The sequence below is a fragment of the Cebus imitator genome, unplaced genomic scaffold (genome assembly GCF_001604975.1).
Source record: "Cebus imitator isolate Cc_AM_T3 unplaced genomic scaffold, Cebus_imitator-1.0 Scaffold451, whole genome shotgun sequence".
Lineage (NCBI taxonomy): Eukaryota > Metazoa > Chordata > Mammalia > Primates > Cebidae > Cebus > Cebus imitator.
The window spans coordinates 1364750-1387673 of NW_016107766.1; the positions used below are offsets into that span (position 1 = coordinate 1364750).

At 47.0% G+C, this 22924-nt stretch overlaps 1 protein-coding gene across 3 annotated transcripts in view; it reads left to right on the forward strand.

The window, feature by feature from the left end:
* Window positions 1–22924, forward strand: part of MOCS1 (molybdenum cofactor synthesis 1) — a 34524-nt gene that overhangs the window by 5834 nt on the left and 5766 nt on the right. For all 3 annotated transcript variants that reach the window (XM_017511773.1, XM_017511769.1, XM_017511770.1), the window contains exons 2-8: window positions 1275–1401; window positions 2255–2422; window positions 18252–18416; window positions 20632–20693; window positions 21023–21134; window positions 21469–21581; window positions 22085–22195. In XM_017511773.1, the coding sequence (XP_017367262.1) occupies window positions 1275–1401; window positions 2255–2422; window positions 18252–18416; window positions 20632–20693; window positions 21023–21134; window positions 21469–21581; window positions 22085–22195 (858 nt within the window). The remainder of the gene's footprint in view (window positions 1–1274; window positions 1402–2254; window positions 2423–18251; window positions 18417–20631; window positions 20694–21022; window positions 21135–21468; window positions 21582–22084; window positions 22196–22924) is intronic.

Genomic DNA, 22924 nt, shown 5'->3' on the forward strand with positions numbered 1-22924 from the left:
ACCAGGATGGTCTTGATCTCTTGACCTCGCGATCCACCCGCCTCGGCCTCCCAAAGTGCTGGGATTACAGGCTTGAGCCACCGCGCCCGGCCCAGTGGAGTCTTTTTTTAAAGTTCTCCAGATGGTTCTAATGTGCAGCTGGAGCCGAGAAACTTACTGAAGCAAATGCTTCTTCCTCCTAATATAGGCATAGTTGCGCTAGACCTCTGGAGGACCTGAGGCCTTCTTCCCTCCATCATAATTTTAGGCGTTCACCTCCCACCATCTGATACCACCACCAAGCCCCTGTCTTTGCTCCTGGAAAAACAGGCCTGGAGAAACTAAGGGACCGTCCCAGTGTGCCAGATCATCCCTGTCCCAGAAACCAGGGGTTCTGGTCCTCCCATTTCTGAGCCTTCTCTGTGGATCTCGTGCATGACTGCCAGGGTCATGATTTTTTTGTCCAAAACATTCTAAAGAAGTGACTTCTACCCACCCTCACTGTCATCCTCCCTGTCTTCTCATTGTCAAATTCCCTGTCTTCTCATTGTCATCTTCCCTATCTTCTTGGACTCTCTCTGTAATAGAAGGGAAGAATTTAGAACCTGGAATCAGAAGACCTGGATTTGAATCCTGGTTCTGCCAAGGGTGGTATTGGACCCCTTCCAAGTCTTAGTTATAATAATCCCTTGTAGTGGGTGTGGGAATGGAACAGAACATTCTTTGGAAACTTTAAGATGTTTGGTAAATGTTACTTCCTCAGAGCAATTATCTCATCAGCGTCTGTCAGGATCCAGGTTGAACTCTCCAAAAGACTGATACAGCACAGGGAGACGGACCAGACTTGGACATGGGAAAGGGTGAAGCCGGTTCCCTCCTTTCTCTCTGCAGGACGGGTTTGGACCTTGTTTGCAGGCTTTAGCAGTTTCCTCCCATTGATGCCAGAGACCATGGGTGCATCATCCTTTTTTCTGGCACTGGCTAGAGTGAAGAATAAGGACTAATAGATTCGCCCACACCCTTGCCTCCACCTTGCTGCCCAGCCAGAAATTCTCCCAGCAGAGATCATACCCCGCCCCCAGCTGAGTACTTAATAGATGGGTCTTTTCCGTCATTCTCATTTCTCCATGAGAGGGACAATCACAGCCTCCCCAACACTGCAGAGCCCAAACATGTGGAAGGGTTAGAAGTGCTGCACAGATGTCAGAGTGATGGAGGGGGCAGGTGGTTCTCCTTGCGCCTCTCCCTAGCCTGGTAGCAGGGGCCCATGCTTCCTCCCTGCCCTGTCCTTGCAGGAGCTGTCCAGGCGGAGGCAGTTCCTGCGAGGGCAGGCAGCCCCCTTCTCTGCCATCCTCACAGACAGCTTCGGCCGGCAGCACAGCTACCTTCGGATCTCCCTCACGGAGAAGTGCAACCTCAGATGTGAGTCACCTTCCTGGGCCCTCTCTGGGCTGGTGTCCCCCTGCTGAAGCAGCCTCTGAAATTTCCCTGTGCCCAGAAATCCTCCTGAATCCTCCAGTTCTGCTTTCTAACTTCCTCACCCACTACCCCATGGTCCAGGCCAGGTGGGCTTTAGGGGCAAGATAGGGGTCAAGACTGAGTTGTATGATTGTGGAAGCTGTGTCCTCCTTGGGATTAGATTTGAAAACGTAGTTGGATTTAAAATTAGATTGGGTCCAGGACCTCTCACTCTTCAGGGCTCTTTCCTCCATTTCCCTGTAGTTCCCAAAGTCTAGTACATGGCCAGGGATGCGGTGGTGGACATTATAAACATGTGAAGTAGTCAGCCATGCCCATGGCCAGCACTGCTGACCCTGGAGATGCTCCAGGCCCATGACAAATCAGCTGGCGCCAGGCTGATACAAAGAGGCCTCATTTCATAATCCCTCCAAGGAGTGCTGGAGGGACTTCCAAAGTTCATCTTTCTTGCCCCTCCTCTCCTGCCCCGCTCCCCTCCTCTCCTGCCCCACTCCTCTCCTGCCCTGCCCCCTCCTCTCCTGCCCTGCCCCCCTCTTCTCCTGGATTTTATGTCCAGATTGTGTGTGGTGGGCATGGGGAAAGGTGTTGACCTTTCAGAAATGAGAAAGGCAAGGCCTGGGGAGATGCTGGCCTGGGGTTTTTCCAACTCAGGTTTAGTGAGGTCTCCGCTGACGTCCAGATGGGCTTGGAAAGACTTTGGCCTGTTGCGGAGGTGGGGCTATTGCAGGGCTGCTGGCAATGCCTGTTTCCTCCCTCCACATCCCCGTTTCCCCCCTCCACATCCCCATTCATCCAGGTCAGTACTGCATGCCCGAGGAGGGAGTCCAGCTCACCCCCAAGGCCAACCTGCTGACCACAGAGGAGATCCTGACCCTCGCCCGGCTCTTTGTGAAGGAAGGCGTCGACAAGATCCGGCTCACGGGTGGAGAGCCGCTCATCAGGCCAGATGTGGTGGACATTGTGGGTGAGTTGGACAAAAGTCATGGCCACCCCTCCCTGCGCCCTCTCATCCAGCTGGACTCTGAGTTGATGGTAACATTGGCAGCTGACATTCATTTAGTGTACGACACTCACTTTGTTCTACAATACCCACTGAGACAGATACCATTATTCTTTCCATTTTTAATGAGAAAATGAGGCTTAGGTTGAATAACTTACCCAAGGTCATGAAGCTAGCAGATGCCAGACATCTGTAGCTTGCTGTCACATGGAGACCAAGGTCCTTGCAGGAGACCCACGTGACCTGGCTCTTGCTGACTTCTGAAACCTTGCTGGCTTCTCCACCTCCCCCTCCTCTCCAGGGTCCATGGCTGGACCCTGGCATGTGCTGTTCCTTTTGCAAGGTGCTCAGGGCGCTCTCCTTGACCTCATTCAGGTCTCTGGTCACATGTCACCTTCTCAGCAAGGCCTTCCTCAACCATCCTGTCTATAAAGTGCATCCTCATGTACTCACCCAGCCACTCTAGCCCAGAAATTGGCAAGTGATAGTGGCCAAACCTGGGCCAACATGTGTATCTGTCTAACTTGCAAGCTGAGTAGTTTTTTGTTTTTGTTTTTGTTTTCAGTCTGGCTCTGTCACCCAGGTTGGAGTGCGGTGGCGTGATCTTGGCTCACTGCAACCTCTACCTCCCAGGCTCAAGTGATTCTCCAGCCTCATCCTCCCGAGTAGCTTGGATTACAGGCAGACGCTGCCATGCCTGGCTAATTTTTGTGTTTTTAGCAGAGATGGGGGCTTTACCATGTTGGCTAAGGTGGTCTCAAACTCTTGACCTCAAGTGGTCCACCCTCCTTGGCCTCCCAAAGTGCTAAGATATCAGGCATGAGCCACTGTACCCTGCCGTGGTTTTCATATTCATACATAATAGGAAAAAAATAACATTTTTTTACCACAGGAAAATTACAAAATCCTATGTTCAGTGTCCATTAATGAAGTTTTATTAGAACATAGCCCTGCCCGTTTATTTACATACTGTCCACAGCTGCTTTGGCAGAGTTGCGTGATGGTAACAAAGGCCGCGTTGCAAAGCTGGCCGGCCAAGTAGCAAATATTTACTTCCACAGGAAAAGTGTGGCAACCCCTGCCCTACCCACTTGCCTGACTCTGTTCTGCTTCATAGCATGTATCTCATTGTGGCACTGTGTGATTGGGTCGTGTGTTTGGTTTATTTAATTGTCTGCCTCCTCCATTAACTGGCGTGAAAGCTCTTGGGTCGCTGGGACAGGTTTTGTTCGTGGCATCCAGTGCCCAACACATGGCTGATGCTCACAGATTTGTTACACGAATGGAGACTGGGTCAGAGTACAGTCTCTGCTGCACGGCATACTCGGTGTACTCCTGTTTGAATCTCAACTGCCCCTCTTACAAGCAGCACACCTTTGGGCAACTTTTCAAATCTGTTTTAACCCTGAGGCAGTGATAGAGCCTACCTTACAGGGTTGACCTGAGGAAGGACTGAGAGTGGATTGCCCAGCCTGCGGCATGTGCTCTATAAAAGTAGCTCTCAAGAGCCTCTTGCCATGAGCTGCTTCTAAGCCACAAGATCAGGAGAGACCTTTGCTCATGTCATTATAGGTGATGAAATTGGGATTAGGAGGTTCCGTGTTCTTGATGGCTGCCCCCCTCCAGCTGCTTTGGATGGGATCTCCCCCTGCCCCCCCAAGCTCTCTGGCTCAGCAATTGTTTTCTGAGGCATCCTCCTACGTGCCTCATACTGTGCCGGGTACACAAAGATGAATGAGCGCCAGCACTGCTGTTGAGGGCCCGTGGCCCATTGGAGGAAGCAGCTGCTGTATAAGCGGAGCCTAGGTGCTATGAGAGTCCCAAGGAGGGGCCCAGGTCTCCCTGACAGCCCTCTCCTCCCTCCTGCCCCATGGTCAGCTCCCACTGGTCACTTGGATCCTCCCTCATCCTGTGCTGGATGAGCTAGCTGGCCCAGGCAAGCTGAGCCCATGTTCCAGGCAGCTCCTCAGGGCTGAAAAACAGGCTGGTTACCAGGAAAGGGCTGAACCTGCTGAACCCAGCTGCTTGCCAGGCCAAGCTCCCTCATCCAGGCCACTTCCTCTGCCTGGCACCTGCTGGCATGGACTGCCTTGTGCCAGGACCTGTGAGAGCAGAGGGGGTGAGGATCGCTCACTGGTCAGGGAGGTACAGGGTGACTGGGCACAGGTATGAGGACTTGGGGCTCTCCCTGGAAGCCCCAGCCTGCACAGTGGGAAGAGTGGGAGCCAGGAAAGCGGGTAGCTTTGTCCCCATTCTGCCACTCACTGGTGGTGTGATCTCGTGCAGGTTCCTTCCCCACCCAGGGCCTCAGTTTCCTCAGCTGTGGATGAGCCACTTTAAGGACATTTTCTGCTGTGATACTCTGGTTATTGGTCCTGGGTGATGGGAGATGGGCAAGGTGAATGCTGGTTAGCACAAGGCCCCACCTGCGGTGACCTGCTTCTGAGGATTTACCTTCTGCCTCCCAGGGGGTGGGGGTGGGGGAAAGACCTCACCGCACCCCCTCCCCTAGTGCTTCAAAAAGAATGGCAGCTGCACCCTGTGACTTCCTGTGGCCCTGTGCATGTGAGCACTTTGACATCTCTCAGCCTAGCCTCTGATCTTCCCCAGAGGAAGAGGAGCTGCTTCAGAGCAAAGCAGCCTCGAAGGGCAGGGCAGATGGGTGCTGGTGGAGGAAGGAGGGACAAGGGATGAGAGGGAAGGGAAGTCAGGGCTGGGAGGTTCACACACACACTTTTGCCCACCCTCCCAGGTGAGAGTTTTGAGGGACCCTCACCTGGAGTTAGAGTGAAGGACTGCAATTTCCTGAATTCTGCTGACCTGAGGCCCCGTTCACCTCGGGTCCCTGTCTGAAGCTGTCAGTTTTTGAGCAGTGCTGCAGAACTTGCCACGGGAAGGATTGGGGCCCTTCAGCTCTCTCTGGCTCCCTATGTCTGCGGTCATCGGTGATGCCCTCTGCCAACCCCCTGACTCTCCAGCGTGTGTAGACAAAGTCCTGCCCCTTCTTTCGTGTACACACAGAAGTGCCCCTTCTTTTCAGCTGAGATAGGTTTAAGGCATTATCTTGGTGCAAAAGTTATTTCAGGTTTTGCCATGAATAGCATTGCCAACGGAGCAGGGGTGTCCTATCTTTTAGCTTCCCTGAACCACATTAGAAGAAGAATTGTCTGAGGCCACACGTGAAATACACAGATGCTAATGACAGCTGATGAGCTTAAAAAATTACCAAAAAATCTCCTAGTGTTTTAAGAAAGTTTACAAATTTGTGTTGGGCCTCATTCAAAGCCATCCTAGGCCACGTGCAGCCCGTGGGCCATGGGATGGACAAGCTTGCCATAGAGCTTCCCAAGAGGGTGGAATATTTTGCATCTGTGTTGTCTGATACAGCAGCCGCTCATAACTCTTGGGTGCCTGATGTGTGGCCAATGTAACTGAGAAACTGAACTTGCATTTTATTACATTTTCATCAAGTAGCCTCATGCAGCCAGCAGCTGCCATGTTGGACAGTGAAAGTTAGGGTTTTCCAAAAGAAGGAAGAAGGAAGTAAGTGTTGAGGGAGGTAGCAGGGCCGTTGTTTTTGATCCTAACTTCCAGAATGACTGGTCACTGCCAGATGAGCTGGACTTAAGCTAAGAATCGCTCACTGGGGAACAGCACACACTATGACCTACTTGAGGGTGGCAGGTTGTAAAAAGGAGAGAATCAGAAAAAATAACCATTGGGTACTAGACTTAGTACCTGGGTGACAAAGTAATCTGTACAACAAACCCCCATGACACAAGTTTACCCATGTGATAAACCTGTACCTGTACCCCTGAACCTAAAAGTTGGAAAAAAAAAATGTTGCTGTAGTTTCTTCCTTTCCTTTTTCTTCCCTTCCTCACTCCCTCCATTCCTTCCCACTTTTCTTAGATCATAGCTTGATCTCACAGCTTAAAGCCCATGAGAGGGGTAATGTCATGGAGAGCCACTGACAGATTTTAAAAGGGGTGGTAACGTTTTTGGTTTTATTTTTGGTGGGCTTCAGTTGCATAGAATTAGATTAAATGTTAATCCTTGGTTCATGAGATATTCTCATTATTGATCCCTGTATGACTTACTTTGTTTTATTCATGTTAATTTATGTATTTTAATAATGTTAGCAGTTCTTAAGGAAACCCACTATACCACCACTTTTTGGCAATATTTTCTTTTCCTAGATATTTTTTTTTATTGCATTTAGGTTTTGGGGTACATGTGAAGAACATGTAAGATTGTTGCATAGGTACACACATGGCAATGTGGTTTGCTGCCTTCCTCCCCTTCACCTGTATCTGGCATTTCTCCCCATGTTATCCCTCCTCAACTCCCCACCCCCTGCTATCGCTCTCCTTTCCCCCCCCCGCCACAGACCCCAGTGTTTGATGCTCCCCTCCCTGTGTCCATGTGTTCTCATTGTTTAACGCCCGCCTATGAGTGGGAACATGGGATGTTTGATTTTCTGTTCCTATGTCAGTTTGCTGAGAATGATGGTTTCCAGGTTCATCCATGTCCCTACATAGGACACAAACTCATGGTTTTTGATGGCTACATAGTATTCCATGGTGTATATGTGCCACATTTTCCCTGTCCAGTCTATCATCGATGGGCATCTGAGTCAGTTCCAAGTCTTTGCTATTGTAAACAGTGCTGCAATGAACATTCGTGTGCATGTGTCCTTATAATATAACGATTTGTAATCCTTTGGATATATACCCAGTAATGAGATTGCTGGGTCAAATGGAGTTACTGTTTCTAGGTCCTTGAGGAATCTCCACACTGTCTTCCACAATGGATTAACTAATTTACACTCCCACCAACAGTGTAAAAGTGTTCCTATTTCTCCACATCCTCGCCAGCATCTGTTGTCTCCAGATTTTTTAATGATCGCCATTCTAATTGGCTTGAGATGGTATCTCAATGTAGTTTTGATTGGCATTTCTCTAATGACCAGTGATGATGAGCATTATTTCATATGTTTGTTGGCCTCATACATGTCTTCTTTTGTAAAGTGTCTGTTCATATATTTCAACCAATTTTGAATGAGCTTGTAAATCTGTTTGTTTGTTTGTTTGTTTTCTTGTAAATCTGTTTTCGTTCTTTGTAGATTCTGGTATCAGCCCTTTGTCAGATGGGTAGATTGCAAAAATTTTTTCCCATTCTGTTGGTTGCCGATTCACTCTAATGACTGTTTCTTTTGCTGTGCAGAAACTCTGGAGTAGAATTAGGTCCCATTTGTCTGTTTTGGCTTTTGTTGCCAATGCTTTTGGTGATTTAGTCATGAAGGCCTTGCCTATGGCTGTGTCCTGGATGGTTTTTGCCTAGGTTTTCTTGTAGGGTTTTTATGGTGTTAGGTCTTACGTTTAAGTCTTTAATCTATCTGGAATTAATTTTAGTATAAGGTGTCAGGAAGGGGTCCAGTTTCTGCTTTCTGCACATGGCTAGCCAGTTTTCCCAACACCATTTATTAAGCAGGGAATCCTTTCCCCATTGCTTGTTTTTGTCAGGTTTGTCAAAGATCAGATGGTTTTAGATGTGTGGCGTTGCCTCCGAGGCCTCTGTTCTGTTCCATTGGTCTATATCTCTGTTTTGGTACCAGTACCATGCTGTTTTGATTACAGTAGCCTTGTAGCATAGTTTGAAGTCGGGTAGTGTGATGCCTCCAGCTTTGTTCTTTTTGCTTAGAATTAACTTGGCTATGCAGGCTCTCTTTTGGTTCCATATGAAGTTTAAGGTGGTTTTTTCCAGTTCTGTGAAGAAGGTCATTGGTAGCTTGATGGGGATAGCATTGAATCTGTAAATTACTTTGGGCAGTATGACCATTTTCACAATATTGATTCTTCCTAACCATGAGCGTGGAATGTTTCTCCATCTGTTTATGTCCTGTCTTATTTCCTTGAGCAGTGGTTTGTAGTTATCCTTGAAGAGGTCCTTTACGTTCTTTGTTATTTGTATTGCTCAGCATTTTATTCTCTTTGTAACAATTGTGAATGGCAGTTCATTCTTGATTCGGCTCTCTTTAAGTCTGTTATTGGTGTATAGGAATGCTTGTGATTTTTGCACATTGATTTTGTCTCCTGGGACGTTGCTGAAGTTGCTTATCGGTTTCAGGAGATTCTGGGCTGAGATAATGGGGTCTTCTAAATATTCAATCATGTCATCCACAAATAGAGACAATTTGACTTCCTCCTTTCCTAATTGAATACCCTTTGTTTCTTTTTCTTGCCTGATTGCTCTGGCTAGAACGTCCAGTACTATATTGAATAGGAGTGGTGAGAGAGGGCATCCTTGTCTAGTGCCAGATTTCAAAGGGAATGCTTCCAGATTTTGCCCATTCAGTATGATATTAGCTGCTGGTTTGTCATAAATAGCTTTTATTATTTTGAGATACCATCTGTCAATACCTAGTTTATTGAGAGTTTTTAGCATAAAGGGCTGTTGAATTTTGTCAAAGGCCTTCTCTGCATCAATTGAGATAATCATGCGGTTTTTGTCTTTGGTTCTGTTTATGTGGTGAATTACGTTTATAGACTTGCGTATGTTGAACCAGCCTTGCATCCCTGGGATGAAGCCTACTTGATCATGGTGGATAAACTTTTGATGTGCTGTTGCAATCGGTTTGCCAGTATTTTATTGGAGATTTTTGCATCTGTGTGTGTCATGGATATTGGCCTGAAGTTTTCTTTTCTTGTTGAGTCTCTGCCAGGTTTTGGTATCAGGGTGATGTTGGTCTCATAAAATGATTTGGGAAGGATTCCCTCTTTTTGGATTGTTTGGAATAGTTTCAGAAGGAATGGTACCAGCTCCTCTTTGTATGCTTGGTAGAATTCAGCTGTGAACCTATCTGGACCTGGGCTTTTTTTGGTGGGTAGGCTATTAATTGCTGCCTCAACTTCAGCTCTTGTTATTGGTCTATTCAGGGTGTTGATTTCTTCCTGGTTTAGACTTGGGAGGATGCAAGTGTCCAGGAATTTATCCATTTTTTCCAGGTTTACTGGTTTATATGCACAGAGTTGTTTGTAATAATCTCTGATGATGGTTTGTATTTCTGTGGAATCTGTGGTGATATCCCCTTTATCATTTTTTATTGCATCTATTTGATTCTTCTCTCTTTTCTTTTTATTAATCTGGCTAGTGGTCTATTTTGTTGATCTTTTCAAAGAACCAGCTCCTGGATCTATTGATTTTTTGAAGGGATTTTTGTGTCTCGCTATCTCCTTCAGTTCTGCTCTGATCTTAGTTATTTCTTGTCTTCTGCTAGGTTTTGAGTTTTTTTGATATTGCTCCTCTAGCTCATTCAATTTTGATGATAAGATGTCGATTTTAGATCCTTCCTTGCTTCTCATGTGGGTATTTATTGCTATATATTTTCCCCTAGACACTGCTTTAAATGTGTTCCAGAGATTCTGGTATGTTGTGTCTTCATTCTCATTGGTTTTGAAAAACATGTTTATTTCTGCCTTCATTTCATTGTTTATCCAATCAACATTCAAGAGCTAGTTGTTCAGTTTCTATGAAGCTGTGCAGTTCTGAGTTAGTTTCTGAATTCTGAGTTCTAACTTGACTGCGCTGTGGTCTGAGAGAGTGTTTGTTACAATTTCCATTATTTTGCATTTGCTGACGAGTGGTTTACTTCCAATTATGTGGTCAATTTTAGAGTAGGTGTGATGTGGTGCTGAGAAAAAGGTATATTCTGTGGATTTGGGGTAGAGAATTCTGTAAATGTCTGTTCGGTTTGCTTGGTCCAGGTCGGAGTTCAAGTCCTGGATATCTTTGTTAATTTTCTGTCTTATTGATCTGTGTAATATTGACAGTGGAGTGTTAAAGTCTCCCACTATTATTGTGTAGGAGTCTAAGTCTCTTTGTAAGTCATTATGAACTTGCTTTATGTATCTGGGTGCTCCTGTATTGGGTGCGTATATATTTAGGATCGTTAGCTCTTCTTGTTGCATTGATCCTTTTACCATTATGTAATGACCTTCTTTGTCTGTTTTGATCTTTGTTGATTTAAAGTCTATTTTATCAGAGACTAGGATTGCAACTCCTGCTTTTTTTTTGCTCTCCTTTTGCTTGATAAATCTTCCTCTATCCCTTTATTTTGAGCCTATGTGTGTCCTTGTATGTGAGATGGGTTTCCTGGATACAACACAATGATGGCTTTTGACTTTTTATCCAATTTGCTAGTCTGTGTCTTTTGATTGGAGCATTTAGCCTGTTTACATTTAGGGTTTATATTGTTGTGTGAATTTGATCCTGCTGTTTTGATGCTAGCTGGCTGTTTTGCCCATTAGTTGATGCAGTTTCTTCATTGTGTCGATGCTCTTTACTGTTTGGTATGTTTTTGGAGTGGCTGGTACTGGTTGTTCCTTTCTATGTTTAGTGCTTCTTTCAGGAGCAGGCCTGGTGGTGATGAAGTCTCTGAATAATTGCTTATTCGTAAAGGATTTTATTTCTCCTTTGCTAATGAAGCTTAGTTTGGCTGGATATGAAATTCTGGGTTGAAAGTTCTTTTCTTTAAGGATGTTGAATATTGGCCTCCACTCTGTTCTGGCTTTTAGGGTTTCTGCTGTGAGTCTGATGGGCTTCCCTTTGTGGGTAACCGGACCTTTCTCTCTGGCTGCCCTTAGCATTTTCTTCTTCATTTCCACCCTGGTGAATCTGATGATTATGTGCCTTGGGGTTGCTCTTCTTGCGGAATATCTTTGTGGTGTTCTCTGTATTTCCTGGACTTGAGTATTGGCCTGCCTTGCTAGGTTGGGGAAGTTTTCCTGGATAATATCCTGAAGAGTATTTTCCAGCTTGGACTCATTCTCCCCGTCACATTCTGGTACACCTATCAAATGTAGATTAGGTCTTTTTACATAGTCCCATATTTCTTGGAGACTGTATTCATTTCTTTTTACCCTTTGTTCTCTAATCTTGCCTTCTCATTTTATTTAATTGAGTTGATCTTTGATCTCTGATACCCTTTCTTCTTCTGCTTGATCAGTTTGGCTGTTGAAACTTGTATATGCTTTGCAAAGTTCTTGTGTTTTTCAGCTCCATCAATTCATTTATATTCCTCTCTAAGCTGTTTATTCTTGTTAGCACTTCGTCAAACCTTTTTTCAAAGTTCTTAGTTTCTTTGCTTTGGGTTAGAACATGTTCTTTTAGCTCAGAGAAGTTTGTTATCACCCACCTTCTGAAGCCTGTTTCTGTCAATTCATCACACTCATTCTCCATCCAGCCTTGTTCCCTTGCTGGTGAGGAGTTGTGATCCCTTGGAGGAGGAAACGCATTCTGGTTTTGGCTGTTTTCATCCTTTTTGCACTGGTTTCTTCCCATCTTCGGTCTTTGTAGTTGTTGACTTTCAGATTGGGTCTCTGAGTGGACGTCCAGTTTGTTGATAATGAAGTTTTTTCTTTCTGTTTCTTAGTTTTCCTTCTAACCGTCAGCCCCCCCCGCTGTAGGACTACTGGAGGTCCACTCCCAGCCTTGCTTGCCTGGGGATCACCTGCAGCATCTGCAGAAGAGTAAGGGTTGCTGCCAATTTCTTCTTCTGCTATCTTGTGTCCCAGAAGGATACCTGTCAGATGTCAGTCTGAGCTGTCCTTTATGAGGTGACTCTTTGGGTATATGGGGGTCAGGGAGCTGCTTGAGGAGACAGTCTGTCCTTTTTAGGAGCTCAGGTGCTGGGCTGTGAATTCCATTGTTCCATTCAGAGCTGCTGGGCAGGTACGTGTAAGTCTGCTGCAGCAGATCTCATAAACGCCTTTTATTTTTCCCCAGGTGCTCTGTCCCTGGAAGGTAGGGCTTTATTTATAAGTTTCTGCCATGCTGCTGCCTTTATCACGGATGCCCTGCTCAGTGAGGAGGCAGCCTAGTCACAGTCTGCCTGCAGGGGCTTTGCTGAGCTGCTGTGGGTTCCGTCCAGCTGCCATGTGAACTTCCCTGCAGTTCTGTTTTATAGGGGTATAGTTAGAACTGCCTCGGCAATGGCGGCCCACCACTGTAATGGCAGACTCGCTCTATAATGGTGGACTGTCTCAGCAATGGTGGGCCACCTTGGCAATGGTGGGCCACCTTGGCAGTGGCGGACTACCTCAGTAGTGGTGGATTGCCTCGGTAATGGCGGACACCCTTCCCCCACAGAGCTGGACCGTCCCTGGTTCAGCTGTGCTTGCTGTGAAATTCTCAATCCAGAGCATTTCAGACTGCTATTTTTTGCAGGAGTAGGACCGGCCGAGCCTGGTCACCTGGCTCCCTTCCTCGGACCCCTTTATTTTTTCAGTTGAACAGATGATTCTGTCTCCCAGGCGTCCCAGTCACCAGTTGAAATGGTGCCCGGATTTGTGTGATTTCTTGTGTGTAGACCTGCTGCACTGGCTGAAACAGCCACTGGAGATTTGTGGTGCTTTTTCGCTGGGGAATCTCCTGGCCTAGCTCCCTGTTTTGGTCCCCTTTTTTTGAGCTGAATAGGTGACTCTATCTCCCAGGCATGCCAGTCGCCAGTTGAAAAGGCACCCAAATTTGTGTGAGATTTTGTGCAGACACCCGCTGTGCCGGCTGAAACAGCCACACTGGGGGCTCGTGGTGCTTTTTCGCCTGGGAATCTCCTGGCCTGGCTCCCTGTTTAAGTCCCCTTTTTTCAGTTGATCAGGCAACTCTGTCTCCCAGGCATTCCAGTCGCCTGTTGAAAAGGTGTCCAAATTTGTGTGAGATCTGTGTGATTTCCTAAGTGGTGACCCGCTGTACCGGCTGAAATAGCCATGCTGGAGATTCTTGGCGCTTTTTTGCCCGGGAATCTCCTGGCCTGGCTCCCTGTTTCAGTCCCCTTTTTATCAGTTGAACAGGTGACTCTGTCTCCCAGGCGTTCCAGTCGCCTGTTGAAAAGGCGCCTGGATCTGTGTCATTTCCCGTGCAGCGATCCACTGCGCTGGCTGAAACAGCCACACTGGAGATTCGTGGTGCTTTTTCATCTGGAAATCTCCTGGCCTGACTCCCTGTTTCAGTCCGCTTTTTATTGGTTGAACGGGCAACTCTGTCTCCCAGGCGCTTCAATTGCCAGCTGAAACCACATCCGGACTCGTGTATTTTACGTGGATACCCGCCACGCCTGCCAAAACAGCCGTGCTGGCAACCCGTGGGGCCCCTCTGCCTGGGAATCTCCTGGACTGTGGGCAATAAAAATCCATCTGGAAATACGGCGTCCACTCCTCACGCTCTAGCTGGGAGCTGCAGTCCAGAGCTGATACTAATCGGCCATCTTGCAGCAATATTTTTTAACTACCTATGTGGCCTCCCACCACACTGCCTCCTAAGGTAAGCATTCCTCAGTTTTCTATTTATCATTTCCTTGCTACCTCCCTGCCCCCCCTTTTTTTAGGCTGGGTCTAGCTCTGTTGCCCAGGCAAGTGATCCTACCACCTCAGCCTCCAGAGTAGCTGGGACAACAGGCACGCACCACGCACCACCACACCCAGCTAATTTTTGTATTTTTTGTAGAGACAGTGTTTTGCCATGTTACCCAGGCTGGTCTTGCACTCTTGGACTCAAGTGATCTTCCTGCCCTGGCTGCCCAAAGTCCTGGAATTACAGGCATGAACCACCACACCTGGCCCATTCCCTTGCTTTTAAACAAGTAGATACAGTGTTTTCAACTTTGTCAGTGTCATGCTGTGTGTAATCTTCAGGACTTTTTTTTTTTTTTTTTGACTCAAGTAAAATGCATGATGTTATAGAGTTCTTTTTTCCTCTGTGGTCTACTGCTACATTATGTGAATGTACCCTATTTTCTCCTTTTAGCGAGCATTTGAATTGGTTCCAGTTGTGTTGTGGACAGTGCTGCTTTGAACATTCTTGTTTTCATTAACATTTCCTGGCATACACTTTGTCTAGCAGTGGAATTGTCAGATCATGAAGTATGTGAATGTTTAACTCTGGAAAACAATGTGGCATTACTTCATAAAGTGGTTGTGCCAAATATACTTACACCAGCACTATGTAAGGGATCCTGTCAACCGGCTTCCCCAGCACTACTATTCTGGTTTTTCACCAGTCGAACAAGTGTAAAATTATATTTCACTGTGGTCTTAGTTTGTATTTTTGTGTTTAAGAATGAAGTTGGCATCTCTTCACATGTTAATTAGCTAAACATAAATATAAAATATCTTTTTCTGTGTAATTCCTGTTCATGTCTTTTGCCCATTTTTCTATTTAGTTCTTTGTCCTTTCATATTGATTTGGTACAGGTTCTTTACATATGTTGCAGATATCTCCTCCCAATCTGAAAAAAAAAGTATACCATGTGTAATGATTCTTTTTGATTAGTAGCAGTTCTTCTTCAGTATTTTGTTTTTTCTTTCATGGTTGTTTTCATATCTTGTTAATGAAATACCTAACCCCAGATCAGATCACCTACCTATGTTCTTCACTAAAAATTGTTTAAGTTTAGCATATAAGTCCTTAGTTCATCTGTAGATGACTTTTGGGAACCCAATGTAATTTTTTTCCATATGGATAGTTGTCTTTTTCTTGTTATTTGTATTGAACAATCCTCACTCCATAAATCTGCCATTCTGTAAGTATTGATCTGTTTCAGGTCTACTTTGTTCCGTTGGTCAATTTATTAGTCTCTGTGCCAATATCAACCTGTCCTAATCACTGTAGCTTCGTCAGTCAATTATCTGGTAGGGCAAATTCGTTTTATTTTTCAACAGTGTTTCACATATACTAAGGCTTGGCTATATAAATTTTAAAATCAGCTTATGAAGTTTTGTTCTGTTCTGTTTTGAGAGAGTCTCACTCTGCTGCCCAGGCTGGAATGCAGTGATGCAATGACGGCTCACTGCCACCTCCACCTCCTGAATTCAAGTGATTCTCCTGCTTCAGCTTCCCAAGTGGCTGGGATTGCAGGCATGTGCCACTACCACACCTGGCTAATTTTTGTCTTTTTGGTAGAAACAGGGTTTTACCACATTGGCCAGGCTGGTCTTGAACTCCTGACCTCAAGTGATCCACCCACCTTGTCCTCCAAAATGCTGGGATTACAGGCGTGAGCCTTCACACCCAGCCTCCAGTTGACTTTTAAACTAGTTCTTTGGGAAGTTGCCACTGATTTCTTCATTAAGGCGATAATTGGTGACTGTGCTGAGGCCTCAGTGGGCAAGGGAAAGAATAGATTCTGTGTTTCTCCAGGGTTGATTTTGCAGGTGTGAACAACCACTGCTAATTTTCCTTATTGGGAAAGGCAGAGTGAAACTCTTGCCTTTTTCAACAGCTCTTGTAAACTTCATTTTTAACAAAAGTAATTTATGTTTATTTCAGAAAAGCAGAAAGAATGTTGTTACTGCCTGTTTGTAACCACTGTTGACGTTTTGGTTTTATGACCTGCCTGCCATTTTTCTCTGCATCTCATGTTTACTGTCTTCTGTGTTGACTGCATTTGTGTTACAGTTCTCTCTACCTAATATAGTGTGTGCATTTCCCTATACCCCAGTGTATGATGTTACAGAGTCATTTTGAGTTGCATAATATTCCATTATCCAGAGAAAACATAATTCAACCAGTTTGCTATAGTTGGCTCTCTAGATTATTTCCCACTTTCCTTAATTACGTATTGCTCTGTAATGAACACTCTTGTAGATAAATATTATTCACATCCATGATTATTTCCTTAGATTAAATTCTTAGTGGAATTTCAGGTCAAAGCTTTAAAAAGTTCCATGTACAACTCTCCAGGAAGATTATATAATTTTATTCTTACACCATGAGTGTGTGCACTTCCGTACACCCCTACCTTAAACCGATGATGAATTTTGTAATATTCTGCCTTTTTCTGAGTTCGGCTTCACTTGAACACTTGAGTCTTGGTTTCCGCTTTCATGCAGCGCTGAGCTGAGCCTTCGTACAGACATGCATTTACATAGCTTCTTGGAAACAACTGGTCTGGTGGCTGGAAGGATGTGGTCAGTGGCACTGTCCATGTAGCAGAGGTCAGCTAAAATCCAGGGGGAGGGGTGTATGCGTGCCTCCCACGTTCTAAAAGAAAACTCGTTCATTATAGAAAGAAATGTTACCTATAAATAAACATAAAAAATCACCTGTGATCCTACTGATCAAAGATAACTACTGTACATATTTTGACGGTTTATCTTTTCTCTAGATTTTATTGGATTTGAATGTGAGCAGGTGTGTTTCTTCAGACTCATTCTTTTCATTCTTTGGTCTTTTGTATGCAGCTCTTCAAGAATGCCTCTGCCGAATTTTCCAGCTTGCTCATTTGTTCTTGTGTCCATTCTGCTTCTCAAGTTTTTCTTTTTGTTTGCAACTATATATTTAATTTTCAAGAGCCCTAATTAGGATTTTCCATTGGTTTATTTTCAGGATTGAGTATTTAGCCCAATGAGGATATTCCCTCTGCTTTTTAAAAGAATTGTTTTCTGTTACCACTGTTCCTTCTCCTCTTCCTTTCATTATTCTATTTGAGGAATTGGTGATCTTTCTTTCATGGCATCCTCCTTTAACGTTTACTAATTCTTGGTGGCATACTCATCTTAGTGCCTGAGGTCTGTGTCGGCCTGCCTGGCAATGTTGTGTTTCTATGGGCTGCTCCAAGCTTGTGGAGAAGGGGTGTGAGGTACTGCTGAGTGTCACCAGGACTCAGGGCTTGCCGCCAGTATGGTTTGGCTGTGTCCCCACCCAAACCTCATATTGAATTGTAGTTCCCATAATCCCTAAGTGTCATGGCAGGGACCTAGTAGGAGGTAATTTAATAATGGGGGTGGTTACCCTCATGCTGTTCTCATGATAGTGAGTTTTCACGGGATCCGATGGTTTTTATGAAGGGCTTTTCTTGTTTTGTTCAACACTTCTTGCTGCCGCCATTTGAAGGAGGACATGTTTACTTCCTCTTCTGCCATGATTGTAAGTTTCCTGAGGCCTCCCCATCCATGCTGAACTGTGAGTCAAGTAAACGTCTTTTTTTTTTATAAACTACCCATCTCAGGTATTTCTTTATTAGCAGCATGAGAAGAAACTAACACAGCCACATGGCTGGCTTAGGTGTCGGCACTGGTGCTCTATCCTTGAGGCAAATGCTTCTGCTGCCTTCCCCTGCCTGCGGGGAAGGATGAGGCCAACCTGCCCAACTCCTCCAAATGTAACTCCTGGGTGCACTTGAGCTGTGGTCTCTATCCATCTGATCAATCCCATTTGCTTTCTTTCAGTACTTTTTTACCTTTCTAGGCTATTTACAGCATTCTTTCTTACCTTCCAATGCTGTTATGGATTTTTTAAATCCTTCCATTATTTCTAGGGACATTTGGTAGAATGGAGTGTCAAATAGCCCTTAATTCAAACACTTTTATGCATTCATTATACAGAATATCAGGACCTGTGTAGTAGTTCATTGTTAAGAACAGAGTCCTGAGTTGGGTACACGTGGATTTAAATGCCAAGTCTTCTTACTGTGTGACATTAAGCAATTTTCATAGTCTTTCAGAGAACGTCTTTTTTAATCTACTAAATGAGATCATTGTTATTGTGAGGCTTCAATGAGCCAATGTGTGCAAAGCCATCAGCAGAGCACCTAGCAAAGAGAGAGCACTCAGTGCTTAATCTTTTGGTTATTTTTGTCAATTTTTATTCTTAGATTTCTTTTAAAATTTGGCTTGGTTAATATGGGTCTGTAAAGAGCCTCTTTTCTTTGACTGGACAGAGTTTTGCCTTCCAGCCCTCCTCCTGGCCTTACCAAGAACAAGCAAGCAGTCTGACCCCCTTCCTGTTGTCCTTACAGCCCAGCTCCAGCAGCTGGAAGGGCTGAGGACCATTGGTGTCACCACCAATGGCATCAACCTGGCCCGGATGCTGCCCCAGCTTCAGAAGGTTGGTCTTAGCGCCATCAATATCAGCCTGGACACCCTGGTGCCTGCCAAATTTGAGTTCATCGTCCGCAGGAAAGGTGAGCAGATGTGGATGGGGTGGGTTTTCCCTCCCAGAGTCCACTTAGCTGGGGAGGGCATGGCCAGTGCTGAGCAAGGGGCCTGGTCGCTTCCTCTTGGTGCCTGGGCTATTGGTAAGTCACAGCACTTATTTCTCACCCCTCATCTTTGCCAAATGTACATCAGTGACTTTTGGGGCCAGGTGCTAATGACCTAGGGAGACCAACCTCCCCACCACCCCAGCCCCAGTCTGCCCAGGACTGGAGGGGGTTTTAGAATGAAGGACTTGAAGTTTTAAAACCAAGACAGTCCATGACAAACTGGGTGGAACTGGTCATTGTACAATGAGCTCTGAAGAAACGTGGACAGCCCAAGGTGGAAGTAGCCACTCTGGGACGCCAGGGTGTGGGTGTGTGCCGTCGAGTGGGGGCCCCCCAGCAGTCCCCCATGGTTGTCCCTGTGCCTGCCTGGATATAAGCCTCTCCTAGGCATCCCTTGCTGCAAGCACACCCACATCTTCTGCTCGGCTGCCTCAGGAGGCCAAAGGTGGAAAGGTAGAGCCAGCCTTGAGCTCTGGGTCGTAGTGGACCAACGCCTGGCTTCCCCTTGGCATGGATCTCATGTTGGGGCAAAGGCTTTTCAGGTCTGGATACCTTTTGATATGGGGGAAGGGGGTACATGATTGAGGACTCTGGAGAATTAGAGGGATGGCAGGGAGACCCAGCTCTCCTCCTCCTTCCTTGGAAATAGCTTCAAGATCAGCCCCACCATCTTCTTTTCTCCCTTTTCATAAACAGGGTGTGATGCTCTGCTTATACCCTCCGTGTGCTGAGGAAGCACTCACTCCATCTCCTTCCTCTATAAAGCGCCGCTCTAGGTGCTGTGGAGGGGACAGAAGACACACAGACATTGCCTTACAGGCTGCTAAGGGCCAAAAGATGAAATCCCCAGGACAGCCTTTACTTGCCTTGTGCTATTGATTAAAGTGTTACAGGGAGGAAGAAAGAAAGAATTAGCAGGAGAGAACTAGGAGGACTTCAAGGAGGAGGCATATATGCTGGCCTTGAGGAACAGAAGGGTTTGAATCAATGGCACATACTCCGAAGGGAAGCAGGAGTAAAGAACCTGCAAGGGCCCTACAGTGGGAAAGTAGGAGGTGGATCTGTGGCCTGTACCCCTATATACACCTTCTCCCCTCTCTTTGTCTCTTATTTCCTGGCACAAGGATTGCAGAAATCAGATCTTCCCTCCCATTCATACTGTTTCGTCCACCACCTGCCTTTGGAGGGGAGTGTTTCACAGAAAAGAAAACTTACAGCTCTAGGTTATCCTAGCAGCGTTGCTTTTTCAAAGCCACACATTCTTCCCTCTACCCTCTCACTGAGCAGTCTGAAAATGCTGCAAGGAAACTCTGGAGACCATCACTAGGCACCCTCTCTGACAGGTGACCACCCAGGCTGTGCAGGCTGGGGGCTGCCGGAGGGGGCCGGGATGCAGTAGGTGATCACGTGATTATATGCATGCGACAACTGGGCAGAAGTCAGCCGGGGTCACATTGACTGTGGTGAATGATTGTTGAGACAGTAATCACTTTCCAGCCCTGGAACAGCACCTGTGCATAGTAGGTGCTTGGAGGGTATGTGTTGCGTGAATCATTGATGAACTGTTGAGGAAAGAACACTGAAATGGGAGTGGAAAACCTGCATTCTGAAAGATGGAGCCATGAGGCTCTGAGCAGGGCATTGCCTGAGTGTCCGTTTCCTCCTGTAGACTTACAAGAGGGTTCAGCTAGATCCAGGGTCAGCATGCTATGGCCCGAGGGCCACATCCGTTTCCATATAGCCTTTGAGCCAAGAATGCATTTTACGGTAAACATTCGCAATCAGTTGATGATAGGGAACATTATGATTCCATTTAAGCAAAATATTGTCCCTGCAAAAAGAATTGCATGATTGTATCCCATTTGTAGATCTGGTTTACAAAACATTGTACTTAGTTATCACTGCTATATTTGGAATTGAGTCAATACTGTGTGACATATACTTACATGGATCCTCCGTGTTGCCTCTAGGTTTGCAAAGCCTACGACATTACTCTGGTCTGTTTCAGAAAACATTTGCCAATCTCCAGATGAGATGGTTTTTGAGGCTCCTTTATAGCTCTGGTGCTTTTCTGTGGAGGCGTGGGGGAAGAGGAGAGAGCAGAAATTCATGGAGCCTTGTTTCTCCCTCCTAGGCTTCCACAAGGTCATGGAGGGCATCCACAAGGCCATCGAGCTGGGCTACAACCCTGTGAAGGTGAGGCCACGCCCCCACTGTGAATTCCCGACGTCCCTCCACACAACCCTGGCCTTCCCCTCATGGCCCCCGGCCTACTTGAGAGCCCTCAGCTCTGGCCAGCAAGGCTGAAATGCGTGCATCCTCCTACCTCTTCTCTCACAGCTGGTCCAGCCCTACCCACCCTTGTGAGAAAGGAGAAAATCAGTGACCCCATGGAATCCCCCCAACTTAGAGAACTGAGTGGGAGAAGCAGGAATGGGTCCCTGAGTGGAAGCCAGGTGCCCATGGGGGTGCCACAAAGGAATGCAGGGGGCACAGCTCTCATGGTCCCACTGTCCCCTGGCCAGGTGAACTGTGTGGTGATGCGAGGCCTTAACGAGGATGAACTCCTGGACTTTGCGGCCTTGACCGAGGGCCTCCCCCTGGACGTGCGCTTCATAGAGTACATGCCCTTTGATGGTCAGTGACCAGGGATGGGGGGGGAAGGGAAGAAGGGACTGGGCCTGCTGGTCAAGTGGGATGGCTCACCCGGTGAGTATGGGTGACCCCAGGGGTGATGGGAGAGGCCCAAGCAGGCACCGGGTCTAGGATGATGATGGGTTGTTGGTGGCTTCTCGGAGTCCACTGTAGGTGTGATTTGATCCACCCATTTTAGGCAGGGCCCCCTGTCCCTCCCATCCAAGAGGCTGGAGAACTGATTGTGGTGCTATGGCAGGGGATGGACTCGGAGACCCCGGGGCCCCTTCAACTCTGATTCAGAAGCTCCCCTTGCTTTCCCCCAACCCAAACACAGGCAACAAGTGGAACTTCAAGAAGATGGTCAGCTATAAGGAGATGCTGGACACTGTCCGGCAGCAGTGGCCAGAGCTGGAGAAGCTGCCAGAGGAGGAGTCCAGCACAGCCAAGGTTAGGGAGCAGGAGGTGTGGGACAGGCCTGGAGGAAGGTCGTGCCTCTACCCTAGGATGGAGAGCTAGCGGCTAGCTGCACTGTGGTGGGGATGCAGTGATGGGGGATGGTACTGTTTAAGCAGAAAGCATCAGTGCTATCACAGCCACCTCCCTGTTTCATGGAGGAAGATGTGGGTCCGGCTAGGGTGGGGGTCTGTCACGTATCAGAGGACACACTACAGTAGGTGGCAGGGGGTGCTGCTCATCCCTCTTCCACACAGCCTTTTCTAAACATGCTGCCTTAGCAGCTGTTATCTAGAGCAAGCCAGGCATGGGTCAAGAACCCATGGGTCATCCATCTTACCAGATTCTTCTATCACCTGAGGGCCTCGGGTGGAGCCTCATAAGGGCCCCTCTGAGAGAGGGTTGAGGAGCGGAGGTTCTGATGTCACTGAGTGAGAGCCTGGGCTCTGTAGCTCGTCCCCTTCACTGCCCTTTTCCTCCCACTCTCCCCTGCCCAGGCCTTTAAAATCCCTGGCTTCCAAGGCCAGATCAGCTTCATCACGTCCATGTCTGAGCATTTCTGTGGGACCTGCAACCGCCTGCGAATCACAGCTGATGGGAACCTCAAGGTGAGCATCCCCTCTACCACAGAGACCCTTGCCACCTGTGTTCTTATAGCTCCTCCCACCTGTGCTCCCTGATTGGACAGAAGACTGGCAGGGCACAGTGCAGGGGTGGGTGGTGTTTGGTGCAATAATGTCAGGTTTGGGGGCATGATGGGAGCCACACGTGGGGGTGAATGCATGGCCACTCTGGAAATGTCACCCTGATTCATTCCTTCCTTCCTTCCTTCCTTCCTTCCTTCCTTCCTTCCTTCCTTCCTTCCTTCCTTCCTTCCTTCCTTCCTTCTGTGGGGCCCTGAAGTAGCTTCTGGTTTTTTGGGAGCTCCTTTCCAGCTCTCATGGAGAGCTGAAGAATCAATGTGCATTTTGCCTGGCCCCCACCATGGTTAGCCCCTTCCACCAGGCCAGGGGCTCAGCTCTGAAACCAGACATGGATGTTACTCATATCTAACAAGCATGTTGTGTGCATTCGGCCCTGTGGGGGATGTCGGGACCCCTTCTCATCAGGGCCATGCAGACTCAGAGGCAAGACCAAACAGAGGCAATGTGTGGTGGCATGGGAGTCCTTGCCACATGCATGGCTGCATAGACCGTGAGGTGCTGGGCCTCAAGGAAGAGCACTGCAGACCTTGGCAAGCCTGAAGAATGGGTGGGGCAGAAGTGAGGAGGGTAGGGCGCACACGTAGTGTTCATACTGGTTGGGCAGGTTAGGGCAGATTAAAGTCAGCTATGGGA